The sequence below is a fragment of the Oryctolagus cuniculus genome, chromosome 15 (genome assembly GCF_051225735.1).
Source record: "Oryctolagus cuniculus isolate XC-2025 breed Fujian yellow rabbit chromosome 15, ASM5122573v1, whole genome shotgun sequence".
Classification (NCBI taxonomy): domain Eukaryota; kingdom Metazoa; phylum Chordata; class Mammalia; order Lagomorpha; family Leporidae; genus Oryctolagus; species Oryctolagus cuniculus.
In genome coordinates, this window is record NC_142881.1 from 61280092 (window position 1) to 61300110 (window position 20019).

A 20019-nucleotide genomic window follows, 5' to 3' on the forward strand; every position below is an offset into this window, starting at 1 on the left:
AGCTGTAATAACACGGTGATGATGCCAGGAGCGGTCAGTGCTCACTGGACACTTCCTTGTGCCAGGCATGGTTTCTAACCCTAAACCCACCCCCGCGAGGCCGTCAGCACTGTTCCGTTTAACGACAGAGGAGACAGAGCCTTGCCCAACTCTCGTGGCTTTTAAGTGGCAGAGCAGGGCTTGGAGTCCAGCTCTGGGCCTTTCCCGTGGACCTGCTGTGCCCAGCCCTGCCCACCAGCCCTGGCTGGGAAGACTGCAGCCTGCGGGGGAAGACATGAGGCAGGGGGAGGCGCCTGGAGCGGCAGGAATGCCGGGAACGGAAGCGTCCGTCCAGAGCCTCACGTTCCATGCACGCCGCAAGCCGACGGCTGCCGTCGCCCCGTTGTTTTATGGGTGCTTGGTGGGCGACCCGGTAAGACCTGAGAGGCCTTTAATTAGTTCTGCATAAACCGAGACGCTGCCTTGTGTCAGGAAGTGGGAGTGACAGCGCCCACAGTCGCAGTCGCCTCCACCTGCTCAGCGGCTCACAGAATTTACGGCCCGCCGCCGCCCGGGGCTGGTTTTCCCATTAGCCGGGAGCCCCGGGCAGAGGCTGTGGGCTGGCAGAGGGGGCCTGGGGTCACAGCCGGGCCTGCGGCTGGCTTTGTGGCATGACGGGCGGCTGCTGTGCTGTGAACCGGAATGCGGAGCTGGGAGGCCGGTTGCTCTGGGCTGGGGTGTCACGACGCCAGGGGCGCGGTGCGGCCAGCGTGTTGTCCCCATCGCAGAAGCGTCCCCCTGGTGCTGCTGGACTTGTGTCACGTGGACAGGTCGCTCGCTCTAGCTGGGAAGAGGGGCCTACCTCTGTGTACAGCTAGGGGCAGAGCAAGCGAAAGGAGAGCCAGGGCCTGGGAGGGTAGGCGCGTCCGTGCCCTGCCGCGCTCTGGGGTGTGCTCAGAGCCACCTCCCAGCTCAGGGACGCCGTGGCTTCCTCCACAGCCCCTGGAGTAGGGCAGGCACCAGCTTTGGGACAAGCCCCAGGCTTTGCCAGCCTTTGTCCGAGGCTTTTCTCACCCATGCCCGGGGCTGTCTAAGCATTGCTGCTCTCTGGGTGCACAAGCAATGGAGAAGTAAGTCCCTTGCCTTCCTGCCCGACCCTCGCCCCCCCCCCTTCCCAACTGGGCCAGGGCTCCCCCCTCCCGCTTCTCTGAGTCTCTGGAAGGCTCCTGCGGCCTCCACTCCTCCCCCCGATGGTCTTTTCAGTGGCCAGGGCTGGGGCCGGCACCTGGCTAAGTCAGCTGGCCCACAGGTGGCCTCAGGCCCCTGGTCTCTGTTCCAGCCTCTCTCTGGCTGTCCCTGGCTCACCAACGCCTCCTCATCCACCAGCGGCCAGGGAACAAGCACTGGGGAGTGCTTCCGGGACTGGGGGCCCCTCCTTGGGAGGCCACAAGCGCCTGACCCACTACTGCAGCCCATTGACCCCACGGAGTGCTGAGCTGAAAGGAATTCCTGTCTTTGAAGCCAAGTGCAATGATGCTTCACATCTCTGGATTAACCCCCTGCCGCACTCGGCCCTAACCAAGGCTCAGCGGCCAGAGGAAGAGCTCAGAGAGGCTCACATGTTGCCCAAGGCTGCACAGATGGGGAACCCCCAGGCTGGAGCTAGAGCCAGGTCCCGGGAGTCCAGACCCAGCCGCCAGCCTCTCCCTGTGGTTCCTCTGGGTGTGGGGGGCTGGTCCCCCAAGCTACCTTCCTTTGCTCTTCAGCCCTGTCTCTTGCCTTCGCCACTCCCTGCTTGGAGTAAGGCTCGCGGAGGAAGCATTACCCTAAAGGGTGCCTGGGGCCCAGATGCTGGGAGGAGGGATCAGCCCTCTCCCTTAGGGAGGAGAGGGTGCTGTGAGTGCCAGCCCCTGGTGGCCTGGGCGTGGTGGGGGGGCGTGGCCTCCGCCTGAGCATCACTGTCACTCACCTACACTCCGGGAGGTGTGTCTGACCAGTGAACTGGGCTCCCCACAGAGACTCTCCCTGCCAGTGAAGGGTGCTAATCACCCGTTCCTAGGAGCCCCTCCTGGGCCAGCGAGATCCACCCTCACCCCCCCCCCCACCGCCCTCTCCTGGAGAGCATGCTCAGAGTGGTACTTCTCTGATCCACACTTATGACCCCGATCCACTTCAACTCTGCCACGAGACGCAAAGTGTGTTTAAAACATTACAACCTTGGCTCCCTTTCAGGAGCTCCGAGTGCTGTCCATGTTTGTCAGGCTGACTGGGGATCGCAAACGCTGGCCAGAGCTTATCTCTAAGTGCATGGGGCGGGGGTGTGGGTGTTAAGCCTCAGGGTCTCCTGCTTGCAGTGTTCAGACCAGAGGAGGAGGGAGGGGAGAGACTCGGGCTGCAGCACTGGTGACTGCAGTTACAGCTCCTGGAGGCCTCGGGGTGCCCTTCGTTCTGGCAAAGGGCGTGAGGATTCTGACCTGCAGGGCCGTGCGGGGGATGGACACGCCTCTGTAGAAGCACGCCGTGCTGAGCCTCTTCAAGTGTCGGGCTGGGGACACACGCTCGGCACGCACTGCTCTCGACTCTGGGAGGCAGCTTTCACTCTTGTACCCAGTTTACAGGTCAGCCAACTGAGGCCCACAGAGACCGTTTCCCCCAAGGTCCGCAGCAGGGAAGTGGCGAATGTGGGTCTTTCCGCCTTCTGGCCGCCGGGGATGGAGCCCGTGGCAGGGAACGTGGTGCTGGGTGCCCCGTTTCAGCCGAGCTGCTAAGGAAGCGGCGTGCTTTGCCCACTGGTACTGGCGTCGCCGCACACCTCTCCTGGGGACCCGGGTGCTCCCAGGACTGCGCATCTTCCTGTCCCCAGAGCACAGAGTCACTCAGCCCCATGTGGGGACAGCCTTTTCCCTGCAGAGTCATGAAATCCCCGCGGGGACACCCAGACCATGTAAACTAAAACAGATCAGAAGATTCAGCCCCCGTCTGAGGCCTCCGCCCCACCCTGGGCCCGCTCGGCCCTGTTTGTTTTGCGCTCAAAACCCGCAGATTAATTAGAGCTGACTTTTCCCTTTGGAACTAACTACAAAATCAACCGATCTCAAATGGAGATTACAAGCCAGCCGCCCTTCCAAAGCCCGGCCTTGAGCGGGGCGGCGACCCCGGGCATTCCCTGGCTCACTTCCTGCCGGCCTAATTGCCGGAGCCCTGGGATTTCCATGCTTCCGGGCCTCCGAGCTCTGCTGACTGCCTGGGGCAGGGAAGCAGGAACCCAGCTGCCCTTTTCCCGGAAGAGAGGCCTGGGAACGCAGCCGGGGTTAGGACAGCACCAGCCCTGCTCACCTGGCTGGGGCAGCCAGCATGGGGCTGTGGCCCGGGGCTGAGCTGTGTGCTCCCTCCCTGGCCCTCCCCGCTGCCCCTACTCCCCCCGCCCCTGCAGAGAACAAAGAGTCTGTACAGAGCCGCCTGGGCCGGGGGCTCCCCGTTCCCCACGCAGACCGAAGCCGGCTTCACGTCAGGGGTCGGGCACTCCATTCATCTCCCGGGCCTGACCTCCGCGTGGCTGCGGAGCTGACCTTGAGGCCCCCACCTCCATCCAGACTGTGTCTTCTTGCCAAGTGCCTGTCCAGCTTGTTCAGCCAACAGTCAATCACCAATTAAGAGGCCATTCCTGCGGGACGGGAGCACCGCCGGCTTACGCTCCCAAAGCTCCTTCCATCCGTCCCGTCGTCCGTCATGCCTGTGAGAGATGGGTCCTCCCCCCGAGCCCCCGCAAGCTGAGCAGGAATAGAGGAGCTATTGATTGTGGAGGGGGCCCCGCTGGCGGGGGTGGGCTGAGGGGCCAACTCAGAGGCTTCCACGCATCCTACAGCGGGTCCTGGCGCTGAAGCTAAAGAGCCAGTCCCCCAGCCATCACACTCCTCCCCCGTCCCAGGATGGCCCAGATCAGGGGGCTGACAGCCCCCCTGGGAGCCCCGGGGAGCCCCCCTGGGCAGGAGAAGGCAGAGGCGGAGGCGAGTTAAAGCCAGCAGTGAGTGCAGCTGCATGGAGCCCGCTTGCTAAGGGAGGCGTTTGAAACAAGAGAGGAGTTAACGAAGAAGGCGCTGTCCCAGGGGCAGCTCTGTGCACAGAGGCGCCACCTCCAGCCCCCGCAAATGTGCCCTCGGCACTGTGGGCCGCGAGCCCTTGGCGGTGACCCTGGGCCTCTCCCACCTGCCCCATGCTAGCTGGTTTGGGAGAAGCCCCGGTCCCCCGCTGGGAGGTCAGGCAGGGCAAGCCCCTGAGAGGAGCCTCAGAGGAGTGAGCCTAATGAGAGTGGAGTGAGCTGCACGGTGGGGCAGCCGGGAGCCCTGCTTCCTGGGATGGAGGGAGGCGGGGTCATTGGCGGAATTAAGTGACCTGACCCAGAGGGGAGCGGCAGGGCGGAGGTCAGCCACCCAAACAGGAGGCGGCCTCCCTGCCGGGTTCCCAGGTTCGGCCGGGCTGCAGACAGCTCCAATTAGCCTGCAGACTGTGGCTCCCTGGGGCTGCTCTGTAGTCGCTTAGGAGGCTGGGATAAGATGACCCTCTCCATGTTGCCTTGTGTTGCTTCTGGTGGTGGTGGGTGGGGGAGTGGAGTAAGGCCCACTGAGATTCCCTCCTATGGCCAAGGCTCCCGCCTCCACAGAGCCCTTCTCTGGAGCTGTCACCTGTCACCTTGGCCTCTCTTCCTAAGGGCCTTGCAAGGAGCAAAGACAGTGCTGGGGCTGTTGAAAAAGATACAGGAGCAGGTATCTTGTCTACCCTAACTTCGCAAATAAATAGCCAGCACAGCGAAGGACAGTGGCTTATCAGTGGTCACACGGCCTAACTCCCCTCATGGAGGTAGGCAGAGGTAGGTAGAGGAAGACAGGGGCACGGGGGAAGGTGAAGAAAAGGCAGAGAGAAGGAGGATAAACACGAGGCCCCCAAACAGCCAGGTACCCCAAAGCTGCATCCCCCAGGATGGGAGCCTGTCTGGAGGCCCCTGGGCTGAGTTGGCTTGTGGGGGGGGGGGCGTTGGCATGTCCACTGGGAACCTTGGTCCCAGAGTAGAGTGATAGGGCCTTCCCCTGGAGCCCCCAGCCCCAGCAGGGGCTTTAGGAGGGCAGTGCCACTGTGGTCAGACTTCAGATGCGATCCTGCAGCGCCCTCTGCTGGCCACATGCAGGACTGCGTGCGGGCAGGGCTGCGCCATGGTGGGGGCAGGCCTGGGGCGCTGGCTTGCCTGATGTGTGTACCTCCTGAGTCCAGCTGTGCCACCCCCGTCTGTGGCTCAGGGACAGTCACAGGGGGGTCAGAGAGAGGGAGGGCTCTGGCACTTGGAGCTACAGATTCTTGGCCTTCTGCCGAATTCAGAAACTTGGCCCAAACAGGGTGACAGAGAAGCCATTGCAGACAGATCTGAACCCATGCGTGCGGATCGCAGATGCCTGGTGGCCGTTGCTGCCCTGGGGAGCTGGCTCCAGCTAATGCGGGAAGAGCAAAAGGCTTCCGAGGGGACGGTATTTGGCTGGACTTGGAAAACTTCAGAAAAACGTGGGGTCAGGGAAATGGGTGTTTTTCAGAGCCACAGATAATAGTTGTTTTGCAGATGGGGCTGGGGAGGAAACTGGGCAGAGAGGCCCTGCCCGGCACAGAGCAGCGGGTGTTCTGCAATCACAGGGCTTGCTACCCAGCCTGGGCATTGGGAAGCTTGCTTGGAGCCAGTCTGGAGCAAGTCGTTCTAGCCTTGGATGGCGAGAAGCGGGGAGTAGAAGGTTGAGGAGGTGGGGCCAGGCAGAACCAGCTCTGCCCTCCAGCAGTGCACCTGTGGGAATTGCGCCCTGGCCTGTGGGCCACAGCCCTCAGGTGCTGCTGGCAGCTCTCGCCTGCTGCTGGACAGCATCCTGAGCCAGGCTGGATGTTCATGCAGGGGCTCCATGTGTGTCAGCCGCCCTCCTTCGGCCGCGACACACACAGCAGGTTATAGTCTGGCCCGCCCACTTCTGGCCTCCCGTTTGTCACTGGTTGTCAGCCCCAAGCCCTTCCCCTTACGTGTGCCTCTTCCAGATCTCACATCTCCCCTGGGCTGGGAAGATGGACAATCGAGCAGGGGCTGCACACGGCCAAGGCCCCATGTCCTTGGGAAGGGTTAGACCTGGGCACTTGGGAAGAAAAGGAGGAGTGGGACGGGAAGAGCAGGTGGCGTCCTAGGAAGCCTGCTGAAGGCCGAGAATGTCCAGGCAGGGCCAAGAGGGCAGGTGCACAGCGGGTGTACAGCCGGAATGCAGTAGGTGAGAAACAGGTGTGCAGGAGGTGAGCAGAAGGCATGCAGTAGGTGTCTAGCAGGAATGCAGGAAGTATACAATAGGTGAGCACTCACTCCTGCCCATGGCTATCCACAGCACACCAACTTCCAGGCCCAGTCCAGCAACTGAGTGATGATGGATCTTGAATAGTCACTTCCCTCACTGGACTCTCTCCTCCCCTCTCTCTCTCTCCCCCTCTCCCCTCCCCGGCCCGAGAACCTGCCCTGCCTTGTGATCTGTGACTCAGGCCCCCCTGCAGGCCCACACAGCTGCCAGCCGCCACAGGGGCCTCGGAGCTTATCACAGGCGGCCGGCGGCCCAAGCTTCCAGACAAGCCATTGCTGTGGGCCACAGGGCCGAGTGTGTGCCTCTCCTCATCATCTCTCGTTTCCTCCTCCAGGGAGAACGGGGCATGCCAGGGATGCCGGGCAAGCACGGAGCCAAGGTACCTCCCTCCCCATATCCCAGGCAGTGCCAGGACGCTCCCCCAGCACTCTGCCCTCTCCCTCCTTTCTGCGGCCCTCTCCCCCTGCCCCTGCCTGCCCTCCCAGGCAAAGTGGTGCTTTGGAAATAGATTGACCTTCAAGGAGGTGGTCTCAGGCTATTATGTTCACCCCTTGCCTGTTGGGGACCCCTGCCCAGCGCCATCCAGCAGCCCAGGGTCCCCACGGTGCCTCCCGCAGAGCCTGGGAGCTGAGCAGGTGGGCAGGCAGCCCAGGGGGTGGAGAAGGGTGGGCTGCATGGAGCCTCCTCTGCAGGACACACCGCCCCCTCCCCCGGGGCCCTGCTCGAGCCCACATCCTGGTGAGGGAGGGGGCGGGCAGCAGGCAGCTGTGGGCAGCCCCCCTTCCCTGGCCACCCCTCCCCGCTGCCTCTGGCTGCAGGAAACCTTCACGCTCTTCTCTCTCTCTGCCAGGGAGCTCCGGGCATCGCCGTGGCTGGGATGAAGGTCAGTGTAGCCACGTCCCTCGGGGCAGGGGCAGCTCTGTGGGGTGACTGTGCGGCACGAGGGGCAGCTGTGATGCCAAGTCCCTTTCCCAAGCCTTGCTGCCCACGCACAGCCCTCAGTGGGAGCCGGCGCTGGCCCCCTGCAAACCACACACCTTCCCGCCCCAGCCCAGGGCCTGCCAGCCTGTCCGGGGCCGGGGGACCCCAGCTCTTGCCTTTTCATTTTAGAATTCAGCCATACCGAGCTTCCCCCTCTGAGCTGATCGACAGGCAGATGTGCTGGGAGAACAGGAGCTCAGTGTCCAGGCCTGACAGGCCCCAGCCTTCCCCGGACTCCTCCTGGGGGGGGCCGCCCCCCCATACCTGCCACAGCCCTCACAGGTCGGAGGAGGCAGGCAGCCCGGCCAGATGCTTCTTGGTGCTTTGCTCATTCTGTCTCTCTCCCTCTCCACGCAGGGTGAGCCGGGGAGCCCAGGAGCCAAGGTACTGCTGCAGGCTGCGTGGAGCAGAGCGAGGTGGGGCGGGGCGGGAGGGGCGGCTGCTGTTTTGCTCTTGGTCCCCATGAGGCTGGCCCGGGGCCCTGCTGAGCGGACAGGGGCTGGCTTGTCGGGAGCTCCTGCGAACGCCGCCCGCTCCTCTGGCTCCTGGCCTGTGCACCTGCCAGCCGGCCATGGCAGGCAGCGGCTGTTGGCCCCTGTGTACCGGCAGGGCTCTCCCCACCCCGCCCCCATCACGGACAGTTAGAGGCGTGGTCAGAGGAGTGGGAGAAACGCGGGGTGGAAGGCATGACCCGGGCCTCTGCCGCGAGCCTTCTCGAAGCCTTCCTGTTCTCGGTTCACACCTTCTCTGGACCAGAGGACATGTGTTCCGTGGTCGCTGCCGCCCGCCCCTGCCCCCACCCCTTCCTCTCACCACTGACTCTCTCTTCTTCCCTCAAAGGGGGACCCAGGAGCAGCAGGGAAGCCGGGGCCCCCAGGTTTGCTGGGAACGAGGGGGCAGAGGGTAGGATACCGTGTACTGAGCGTGTGTCCCTCGTCCTGGCCTCGCCATGTGCCTGCTCCCGGCCCCGCTTGCAGCTGCGGTGTGGCCTGCCACGTGCTGTGGGTGCGTGTGTTCCAGGCAGAGGGGAGTGCAGGTTGGCCGGGCAATGCTTCCGAAGCCCACGCTCGGGGGGAGCGTGCCCCCCCAGAAGGTGCTGGGTACAGCACAGAGCCTGCAGGAGGGAGCTGCCTCCCTCCGCCGCTCCCACGGGACCCCTGCAGGGTGAGGCTGGCGTCCTCGTCCTTGATGCTGGGCCTGGGGCCCGGGATGCCCAGGCTAAGGCACATCCAGGAGCCGCTCACGCAAAGGCAGGGCAGCGGGGGCCTCCTCAGGCCTCACCTCCCTCCCTGCCAGGGCCCTCCCGGGCCCTCTTTTCTCTCCCTTGGCCGCCTTCTGCTTTACCCAAGGGCAGGTGGCAAGCAGGTGACGCCCCGAGACCTGGTGTGGCGTCTTCCGTGGCTGCAGCTGGCACTCAGCTGCTCAGACAGTGGCCACAGGCCACTTGATCATGCAGAGAACTGTGGCTCCTGGGTGCGGGGGGCCTGGGATGTCTGCTGACCTGATACTAACACCTGCTGACAGGGTGCTCGCCTGCTGCGGACTGACCTGGGTCCCTGCTTCATGCGTATGTTGGAGCCCCAGTCCCCAGTGCCGCCGGGCAGGCGTGCATCCCATGACACAGGGGTACGTTCTGAGAAACGCCTCGTCGGGCAGTTTCACGGTCATGCACGCGTCACACACACAAGCATGGTGTCTGTCAATCACTCGACGTGGCCTCTGGAGGCAGGCGGAGACTGTAAACAGGAGATGTCCCGGGGGCCACCACCCGTCACTGGCAAGTGACATCGTGGCCACCGTTGTTTCAAGCGCCGTGGGCCACACGTGATTGTGTGGGCCACACTCTTAAGTGATGGGCAGCGTCACTGGAGGTTTGTTGACGTGTGCTTCACAGCAGACACGTGGGTGATGCCTTGCGTGTGACATTAGGGCCATGTCACTGGGGGAGAGGACCTGTCCAGCTCCGTTGTAACCTTAAAGGGCCGCAAACGGTGTGTGTGCACCGAGAGTGCCGCTGTGTGCCGGGCGGCTACCCTTGGAGGTAATGCTGATGGCTGAATGAGGTCGCCACGGCGAGCTCCAGGCCGCTGAGATCAACAGCCTCGTACGGAGAGAAGGCGGCTTCCTCTCTTCTCTCTGCCACGTCCTCTCCATCTCCCGCTGCGAGCCAGGAAGAGCCCACACCAGAACCCAGCACCCTGCCTGTGGCCTGCTAGCCTCCAGGCCACTGTGACACGTGCTGGAATGACGGTCGATCAGCACCTGAGCGCACACAGAGTGAGGTCTCAGAAGCCACCGCCCCCACCTGGCGTCCCGTGTGCGACGCTCACTCTGCTCCCCCCACAACCAGCCTGCCCGCTGCCGCCTTTCTCAGAACCTGTCCCGACGCCGCATCCTGTTCCAACTCTGCATGATTGCAAGGGGGGCCTGGGTGCCGTGCACAGGGGAGGCGGAGCCCCGGGGGCTGGACCAGCAGAGCTGGCCAGCGAGGGGCCGTCACCAGTCCCAGGCTTCCTTTGTGGAAGGAGGCTGAGTTCCGGTGTCGCTGAGGGGCGCGGTAATTAATGTTACAGGGACAGCTGGTGGTGGGAGCCCCTGCTGGGGGAGGCGGGTTAGCCTGCTCAGGCTGGGGGCTTGAGAACCAGGAATTGACTGTCTAGCAAGGAACCAACTGGAGGCTGGAAGTGCCAGCGCAAGGCTTCGGCAGGGCTGGCTCCTCCCGAGGGCTGTGGGATTCTGCCCTTGCCCATGGAAGTTGCTGGTGACCTTGGTGGGCCAGGCTTGGGGAAGCAACACCCCAATCTCCACCTCCACCTTTGCACGGCCTCTCCCTGAGTGCAATACAACAGGTTAGGGACCCGCAACCCCCACCCTGAGTGACCTCAGCTTCCCTAACTGCATCTGCAGTGACCCTGGCCCCGGAGAAGTCTCGTTCTAGGGCTGGGGCTAGGACTTCAGGCTGTCATGGGGGGGTCGGGGGAGGGACACTGTCCAAGCCAGCAGGAGGCCGGCTCCTCAGAATCCTCCTCCCAGGGAAAAGCTCCGGTGGGGTGGCCTTGGTCTTCCCCAGAGGCAGAGGGGAGTAAGCAGAAAAGCGGGGGTCTCTGATTGGACTGTGAGAATGGGACCAAGAGCAGGAGGCAGGGGGCACTGGGACACGGAAGGGACCCAGCGCTGCTGCCCGGTGTTGCCCCTGGGGACAGGGAGAGCAGTGGTACAGGTGCCTGGGATGAAGCTGCCCTCCCTGGGGGTTCAGGAGGAAGTGCAGCCCCGGGTGGGGACAGGGAAGCGCAGTGAGGAAGGCCAAGGCCCTGGGCCCAGGAGGCTGGGCCTTCCCAGGCACCCTGAGAACCGGTTCCTAACCTGCACTGTCTACCTCTTCCCCACAGGGTGAGAAGGGGGCTGCAGGTCCCCCCGGGCTCCTGGGACAGAAAGTAAGTATGGTGGAGCCCTGGGTGGTGGGTCCCTCCTGCACAGTCTCAGGCCCCTGAGCTGCTCTGGCCTCTCCCAGAGAGGGGCTGGGGCTGGGGGAGGAGCCAGAGGATAAGCCCTGATTGGCTAAACAAGAAGCTGGAAGTGGGCAGATTTCCTCACAGCAGCGCAGAAGGCAGCCCTGCAGCCCACCCCCCACCCCTGCAGCCCCCGATCCCCCTCCCACTGCCAGCTCTGCAGTTTCACTTTCTGTGGTTTCAGTCGTCCACATCAGAAACTACTCGGGCCAGGGGGCCGGCGCCGTGGCTCACTTGGCTAATCCTCCGCCTGTGGCATCAGCATCCCATGTGGGCGCCGGGTTCTAGTCCTGGTTGCCCCTCTCCCAGTCCAGCTCTCTGCTGTGGCCCAGGAAGGCAGTGGAGGATGGTCCAAGTGCTTGGACCCCTGCACCCGCGTGGGAGACCAGGAGAAGCACCTGGCTCCTGGCTTCAGACTGGCGTAGCACTGACCGTAGCGGCCATTTGGGGGGTGAACCAACGGAAGGAAGACCTTTGTCTCTGTCTCTCTCTCTCACTGTCTATAACTCTGTCAAATTAAAAAAAAAAAAAAACACTACTCGGATGCGGTGAGGAAGGAAAGAGACCACATTCCCATGGCTTTTACTGCAGCAACTTGTGGTCCTATTTTATTGTTGTTGCTGCTGATCTCTCACAGTGCCTGACTTACAATTAAGCTTTATCACAAGTGTACCTGTGTAGAGAAGTCATTGATTATGCTCCTATGGGCAACCCCTGGTGGTCTTGAAACTTGTCCCCTGTGGGTAAGGGGTCATGGCTGCATTGCTTCTCCCTCCCTCCCTCCCTCTCTCTCTCTCTCCTCTCTCTCTCTCTCTCTCTCTCTCTCTCTTATCTCTTTCGTAAGATTTGTTTGTTTGGAAGAGTTACAGAGAAAGTGGGGAGAAACAGGGAGAGGGACTCTTCCATTCGCTGGTTCATTTCCTAAATGGCCACAACATCCAGCACTGGGCCAGGCCAAAGCCAGGAGCTTCTTCTGGGTCTCCCAAATGGGTGCAGGGGCCCAAGTGGCCATCCTCCACTGTTTCCCAGATGCATTAGCAGGAAGCTGGATAGGAAGTGGAGCAGCCAGGACTTGAACCCATGTCCATATGGGATGCCGGCACTGCAGGCTGCAGCTTTATCCGCTGCACCATAGCACTGGCCTCATATTTCATTTTTTAAAAAGACTCCAAGTCAAGTCAGTTTGGGGAGAGCTGCATGGCTCAGGCCCCCCAGGAGGTCCATGCACCCCGGCTGCGGAGGCTCTGAGCCCCGTGCAGTGAGGGGGACCCAGAGCTCCACACGACTGCATTTCTGGACACTGTTTAGCCTACAGACCTTTTGTTCATGTTCCCAATGTTCCCAGCCCCTGAGCAGTGTTCCGCGGAGCACACATTGAGAGACGCGGCTCAAGCCCCAGGTGCCGATGGGTCTCTTGCCTCAGCTGCAGGCTTAGCTCCTTTCTCTCCTCCAACCCCACGGCCAGGTCCGACCAGGCTGGGTTCTGAAGAGCTCTAGGGCCCCCAGAGCCCTTGGTGTCCCCCTGTGTTCAGCCTGCACTGAGGGGTGGCCTCTGCCGCCACCCCTGTAGACCGGGAGTGGGGAGAACAGGCGAGGGGCCCGCCATGCCCCGAGCATGGGAGAGCCAGTGGTGTGACTGCCCTTCCCTTTCCCGCCCCCCACCACCAGGGAGAGAAAGGCGATGCTGGCAACGCCATTGGAGGAGGCAGGGGGGATCCTGGCCCCCCAGGGCTCCCTGGCCCTCCGGGGCCAAAGGTAAGTCTTCCTGGGGTCGGTGTCAGGGAGATGCCTGTCCCTAACCCCTGCCTTCTGCAGCTCTGCCCTGCTCCAGGTGTGTGGTTTTTCCCAGTGAGTTCTCACAGGGTCATGCGCACTGAGCTCCTGCTTCCAGGCAGGTGTCGGCTGGCCCCCGGGGAGAGGTGCCCGTCCTGGAAACATGGATGGTCCCGTGGACTCGGGTGGAGATGATGCAACTGGGTCAGCCAGAAAATGCCCTTAGCTCAGCTCTGAATAGGCTACAGGGCAGCGGTCCGCTGGGCCCACCGGAGCTGGCAGGCGGGGAGGCACGTGGCAGCAAGGGGGCTACAAAGGGGACCACCCTCACCTTCCTTTCACTGGCTGGAAGCTGCCGCGGTGAGACTTTGGTTTTCCAAAGCAGATCTCCCCCATTGTTCGCTTTCCTTCAGCAGCCAGGGAAGCCGAGGGAGTCCCTTCCAGCTCAGAGGGGGAAAGCATGAGCTCCTGGCTTCTTTGAAAGCAGAGAGAGAGGTCTTCCACCCACTGCTTCACCACAGCTGGCGCTGTGCCGGGTCACAGCCAGGACCCCGGAACTCTATCTGGGTCTCCCACGTGGATGGGCAGGAGCCGAGTACTCGGGCTGTCTCCTGCTGCCTTCCCTGGCGCCCAGGGGCAGGGAGCTGGGTCAGAAGCAGAGCAAGCGGGGCTCCAGCTGGTGCTCTGACCTGGGATGCCAGCGTCACCAGCGTGGCTCAAGCCCTCTGTGCCACAGCCCGGGTCCCATGGGAGCTCTTCACCGTTTGAGGCTGTGCACTCACAGGGCTGTAGGGAAGCTCCTCGTGGCTTGTCCACTACCCAGCAGGAGGGACAAGCCCACAGTTCCAGGGGCACAGCAGGGCCGGGGGGCCCTGGAGGCACCCAATGAAGGGGTGGGAAGGGTCTCAGGCTACGCCCACATGCCCATCCTACGGTAGCCCGAGCCCCTGCCTCCTAGGCTCCAGGGTCAGCCCCTCTGGCCCCACAGGGCCTGGGCATCTGGTGGTCTGGCCACTATTGTCCTGCATCCTGAGACAAGAGAGGGGGAAATCTAGAAGAATTCAAATCCAGTTTACAGGCCCAGACAAAATGTTGGATAAGTGAAGCATTCGGAGTGCGCTCCTCCCCCTCCCCCTGGGCCTCCTGGGTCCCCCCACCCAACCAGGTGCCCAGGGCCTTCATGCTCCCCCCTGTTGCTCAGCTGGGACCCAGCAGGTGTCGCTTCTCAAATGATGCAGGCTCCAGAATGACTTTCCCCTACTACCCCAAGACAGCTAGGGACTGCGACACAAGTGACCACATGTGTGCTAACCAAGGACAGAGGAGGGCCTGGCAGGGTAGGTGGACTCCAGAGCATGGCACACAACTCAGAGGAGGAAGGGAGATAGCAAGGAGGGCTCTCAGAGGAGGTGAGACCTGAGCTGCGCCCAGACAGAAGTCCGTTAGACAGATGAGATGTTGAGAGTTAGTGGAAGCCAGCTGGGAGGTGGAGGAAAGACACCCAGACAAGCGGCAAGACCATCTCAAGCAGCTATCCCAGCTGCCCTGTATGCCCTCATTCCACCTCTCTGCTCTTTCCCAGGGAGAAGCAGGTGTCATTGGCCAAACCGGCCCCCCAGGACAGCAAGGAGAAAAGGTAGGAGTCCCACCTCTGGGAGATGTAGAGTGAGGCCCATTCCCCTGCTTGGAGACACTGTCTCTGTTGTCCCTCGGGCAGTGGCCATGACCCCTTGCCTCTACTTCGCCTGGTTGGCTTGGGCTTTAGAAAACCATCCCTCAAGAGAGCAGGTGTGCAAAGCCCTGCCCAGGGATGGGACATTTGGAGTGACACAGAACCCTGGCTTCTGGTAGCTTCCCCAGCCTCTGGTCCAGGTGGGATTCTCACTTCCCTCCAGCTACAAACGCTGCTGTGTCCCTCACAGGCACACCACAAATGAAATGCTATGGGGCGTGGGGGAGTAGGAGGGCAGCTTACCTGGAGAGGGCAGTGGCTTCACACCCCCCTAGCTGGCCGGCTGCAAACATTCATTTTTCCTTTCTATCTTATTTTTTAAGGGTCTTCAATTGGTAACATTATCCCAGAGAAATTGGAACTGTGACTTGTTTGTCACAGCTGTACCACAGTTTCATCCATTCCTACCCCTTTGTCCTATTGCAACAGGAACAAATGCCCCAGCCCACTCTGGGGGTTTGGTATCCCCATGCCTGTGTCCTCCTAGGACCTCCCTGGCCCCCATGCTTCATGCTGCAGGTCAGGTTTTGTTTTGTTTGGAAAGCTTTTATTTAATAAATATAAATTTCTTAAGTACAGCGTTTGGAAATAGCGGTTCTTCCCCCCATACCTGCCCTTCCTCCTCGAAACAGTCCCACCTCCTATTCCCTCTCCCATCCCATTCTTCATTAAGATTCATTTTAAATTATTTTTATATACAGAAGATCAAATCTATACTAAGTAAAGATTTCAACAGTTTACACCCACACAGACACACAAAGTATAAAGTACTGTTTGTAGACAAGTTTTACCATTAATTCTCATAGTACAACTCATTAAGGACAGAGGTCCTACATGGGGAGCAAGTACACAGTGACTCCTATTGTTGATTTAACAATTGACACTCTTATTTGTGACGTCAGTGATCAACTGAGGCTCTTGTCATGAGATGCCAAGGCTATGGAAGCATCTTGAATCCACAAATTCCAACATTATTTAGATAGGGCCATAAACAAAGTGGAAGTTCTCTCCTCCAGAGAAAGGTACCTCTTTCTTTGATGGCCCATTCTTTCCATCAGGATCTCACTCACAAAGATCTTTCATTCATTTAGTTCATTTTCTTTTCTTTCTTTCTTTTTTTTTTTTTTGGCCACAGTGTCTTGGTTTTCCATGCCTGAAATGCACTCATTGGCTCTTTAGCCAGATAAAAATGCCTTAAGGGCTGATTCTGAGGCCAGAGTGCTCTTTTGGGCATTTGTCACTCTATAAGTCTGCTGTGTGGCCCGCTTCCCATGTTAGATCATTCTCTCCATTTTAATTCTATCAGTTGTTATTAGCAGATACTTGGTCTTATTTATGTGATCCCTTTGACACTTAATCCTATCTTTATAATCAGTTATGAACTTACACTGATCACTTTAACAAGTAAGATGGCATTGATATCTGCCAACTTAATGGGATTTGGAGTCCCATAGCAAGTTTTTAGCTTTACCCTTGGGGTAAGTCCGAAGGAATGTGTGCTGAACTGTATATCTCCTCCTTTTCTTATTCCCACTCTTTTTTTTTTTTTTTTTTTGACAGGCAGAGTGGACAGTGAGAAAGAGAGAGACAGAGAGAAAGGTCTTCCTTTGCCGTTGGTTCACCCTCCAATGGCCGCCGTGGCTGGTGCGCTGCGGCCGGTGCGCCGCGCTGATCCGAAGGCAGGAGCCAGATACTTATCCTGGTCTCCCATGGGGTGCAGGGCCCAAGCACTTGGGCCATCCTCCACTGCCTTCCCGGGCCACAGCAGAGAGCTGGCCTGGAAGAGGGGCAACCGGGACAGAATCCGGTGCCCCGACTGGGACTAGAACCCAGTGTGCCGGTGCCGCAAGGTGGAGGATTAGCCTAGTGAGCCGCAACGCTGGCCTCCCACTCTTATTTTTAACAGGGATTATTTTTCTATTGGTTTGAAACACCTAAGAATAATTTTGCATTAAGTAAAGAATTCAACCAATGGTATTAAGTAGAAAAAGAAAATACAAAAAGAATAAAATAGTAAACTGTTCCTTGACAGTCAGGACAGGGGCTGATCAAGTCATTGCTCCTCATAGTGTCAGTTTCACTTCTACAGGTTTCCTTTTAGGTGCTCAGTTAGTTGTCACAGGTCAGGGAGAACATATGATATTTGTCCCTTTGGGACTGGCTTATTTCACTCAGCATTATGTTTTCCAGATTCCTCTATTTTGTTGCAAATGACTGGATTTCATTTTTTTTTGCCGCTGTGTAGTATTCCATAAAGTACATATCCCATAATTTCCTTTTTTTAAAAAGATTTATTTATTTTTACTTGAAAGAGTTACACAGAGAGAGGAGAGACAGAGACAGACAGACAGACAGAGAGGTCCTCCACCCGCTGGCACACTTGCCAATTGGCCACAGCAGCCGAGTTATGCCAATCTGAAGCCAGGAGCCTCTTCTGGGTCTCCCATGTGGGTGCAGGGGCCAAGGACTTGGACCATCTTCCACTGCTTTCCCAGGCCACAGCAGAGAGCCAGATTGGAAGTGGAGCACCTGGGACTAGAACCGGCAGCCATATGGGATGCCAGGGCTGCAGGCGGAGGATTAACCTACTACGCCACAGTGCCAGCCCCTCCCATAATTTATCTAGTCTTTTGTTGATGGGCATTTAGGTTGATTCCATGTCTTAGCCATTGTGGATTGAGCTGCAATAAACATGGAGACGCAGATAGCTCTTTTATCTGCCAATTTAGTTGCCCTTGGGTAAGTTCTAAGGAGTGGGATGGCTAGGTCCTATGATAGGACTATATTCAGGTTTCTGAGGGATCTCCAAACTGTCTTCACAGTGGCTTTACTAGTTTGCATTCCCACCAACAGTGGATTAGTGTGCCTTTTTCCCCACTCCTCGCCAGCATCTGTTGTTTGTTGATTTCTGTATGAAAGCCACTCTAACCGGTGTGAGGTGAAACCTCATTGTGATTTTGATTTGCATTTCCCTGAAGGCTAGTGATCCTGAATATTTTTTCATGTGCCTGTTGGCCTATTGGATTTCCTCTTTTGAAAAATGTCTGTTTAGGCCCTTGGCCCATCTCTGAAGTGGGTTGTTTGTTTAGTTGTGGTGGAATTTCTTGATCTCTTTGTAGATTCCGGTTATTAATCCTTTATTAGTTGCATAATTTGCAAATATTTTCTCCCATTCTGTCAGTTGCCTCTTCACTTTCCTGACTGTTTCTTTTGCAGTACTGAAATTCTCAATTTGATGTAATCCTAGTTATTAATTTTGGCTTTGGCTGCCTGTGCCTCTGGGTTCTTTTCCAAGAAGTCTTTGCCTGTGCTAATGTCTTTCAGGATTTCTCTGATGTTCTATAATAATTTGATGGTGTCGGGTTGTAGATTTAGAACTTTAATCCATGTTGAGTGGATCTCGTGTAAGGTGTAAGATAGGGGTCTTGCTTCATTGTTCCACATGTGTAAATCCAGTTTTCCCAGCACCATTTGTTGAAGAGACTGTCCTTGCTCCAGGAATTGGTTTTAGCTCCTTGATCAAATATAAGTTGGTTATAGATGTTTGGATTGATTTTTGGTGTTTCTATTCTGTTCCATTAGTCTATCTATCTGTTTTTATTCCAGTACCAGGTTTTGATTACAACTGCCCTATAGCATGTCTTGAAATCTGGTATTGTGATGCCTCCGGCTGTGTTTTTGTTGCATAAGATTGCTTTAGCTATTCAAGGTCTCCTGCACCTCCATATGAATCTCAGCATCATTTTTTCCAGATCTGACAGGAATGTCTTTTGTATTTTGATTGGTATCACATTGAATCTGTAAATTGTTTTCGAGGAATGTACTTTTTAAAAATTCTTTTTTAAAGATTTATTTTTATTTATTTGAAAGAGTTACAGGCCAGCGCCATGGCTCAATAGGCTAATCCTCTGCATGCGGCACCAGCACACCGGGTTCTAGTCCTGGTCGGGGCGTCGGATTCTGTCCCGGTTGCCCCTCTTCCAGTCCAGCTCTCTGCTATGGCCTAGGAGTGCAGTGGAGGATGGCCCAAGTCTGTGGGCCCTGCACCTGCATGGGAGATCAGGAGGAAGTACCTGGCTCCTGGCTTTGGATTAGCACAGTGCGCCGGCCGCAGTGTGCTGGCCGCAGCAGCCATTGGAGGGTGAACCAACGATAAAGGAAGACCTTTCTCTCTGTCTCTCTCTCACTGTCCACTCTGCCTGTAAAAAAAAAAAAAAAAAAGAGAGAGAGAGAAAGAAAGAGAAAGAAAGAAAGAAAGAAAGAAAGAAAGAAAGAAAGAAAGAAAGAAAGAAGAAAGAAAGAAAGAAAGAAGAGTTACAGAGAGAGGTAGAGACAGAGAGGTCTTCCATCCGCTGGTTCACTCCCCAGATGGCCGCACTGGCTGGAGCTGTGCTGATCCAAAGCCAGGAGCCAGGAGCTTCTTCCAGGTCTCCTACATGGGTGCAGGGGCCCGAGGACTTGGGCCATCTTCTACTGCTTTCCCAGGCCATAGCAGACAACTGGATTGGAAGTGGAGCAGCCGGGTCTCGAACCGGAACCCATATGGGATGCCGGCACTTCAGGCCAGGGCTTTAACCTGCTGCGCCACAGCGCCAGCCCCAGAATGGACATTTTGATGATATTGAGAATGTTTTTCCATTTTCTTGTATCTTCTTCTGTTTCTTTAAAATTTTGCAATTCTCATCATAGAGATCTTTGACGTCCTTGGTTAAGTTTATCCCAAAGTATTTGATTTTTTTTTTTTTTTGTAGCTATTGTGAATGGGATTGATCTTAGAAGTTCTTTCCCAGCTGTGGCATTGTCTGTGTATATAAAGGCTGTTGATTTTTGTGTATTGATTTTATATCCTGCTACTTTGCCAAACTCTTCTATGAGTTTCAATAGTCTCTTAGTACAGTTCTTTGGATCCCCTAAATAATCATATAGTCTGCAAAGAGGGATCGTTTGACTTCTTTCTTCCCAATTTGTATCCCTTTAATTTCTTTTTCTTGCCTAAGGCTCTAGCTAAAACTTACAGTATTATATTGAATAGCATCCTGCCTGGTACCAGACCTCAGTGGGAATGCTTCCAACCTTGCCCCATTCAATATGATGTTGCCTTGATTGTGTTGAGGAATGTTCCTCTATACCCAGTTTGCTTAGAGTTTTCATCATGAAAGGGTGTTGTATGTTATCAAATGCTTTCTCTGCATCTATTGAGATAATCGTATGGTTTTTCTTCTCCAGTTTGTTAATGTGTATAACATTAATTGACTTGAGACTGTTAAACCATCCCTGCATACCAGGGATAAATCCCACTTGGTCTGGGTGGATGATCTTTCTGATGTCTTGTTGGATTCTATTGGCTAGAATTTTTTAAGGATTTTTGTGACTAGGTTCATCAGGGAATTTGGTCTGTAATTCTCCCTGTTGCATATTTTTCAGGTTTAGGAATTAAGGTGATGCTGGCTTCAAAGAAAGAATTTTGGAGGATTCCCTCTCTTTCAATTGTTTTGAATAGCTTGAGAAGAATTGGAGTTAGTTCTTCTTTAAAAGTCTGGTAGAATTCAGCAGTGAATCCATCCGGTCCTGGGTTTTGCTTTGTTGGGAGGGCCTTTATTACTGATTCAATTACTGTGTTGGTTATGGGTTTGTTTAGGTTTTCTGTGTCTTCACGGTTCAATTTAGGTAGGTTGTA

At 57.1% G+C, this 20019-nt stretch overlaps 1 protein-coding gene across 1 annotated transcript in view; it reads left to right on the forward strand.

Moving 5' to 3' along the window:
- Positions 1–20019, forward strand: part of COL13A1 (collagen type XIII alpha 1 chain) — an 80927-nt gene that overhangs the window by 29250 nt on the left and 31658 nt on the right. The window contains exons 15-20 of the mRNA XM_089314110.1: positions 6682–6726; positions 7198–7230; positions 7686–7712; positions 10718–10762; positions 12506–12592; positions 14193–14246. Of these exons, the coding sequence (XP_089170236.1) occupies positions 6682–6726; positions 7198–7230; positions 7686–7712; positions 10718–10762; positions 12506–12592; positions 14193–14246 (291 nt within the window). The remainder of the gene's footprint in view (positions 1–6681; positions 6727–7197; positions 7231–7685; positions 7713–10717; positions 10763–12505; positions 12593–14192; positions 14247–20019) is intronic.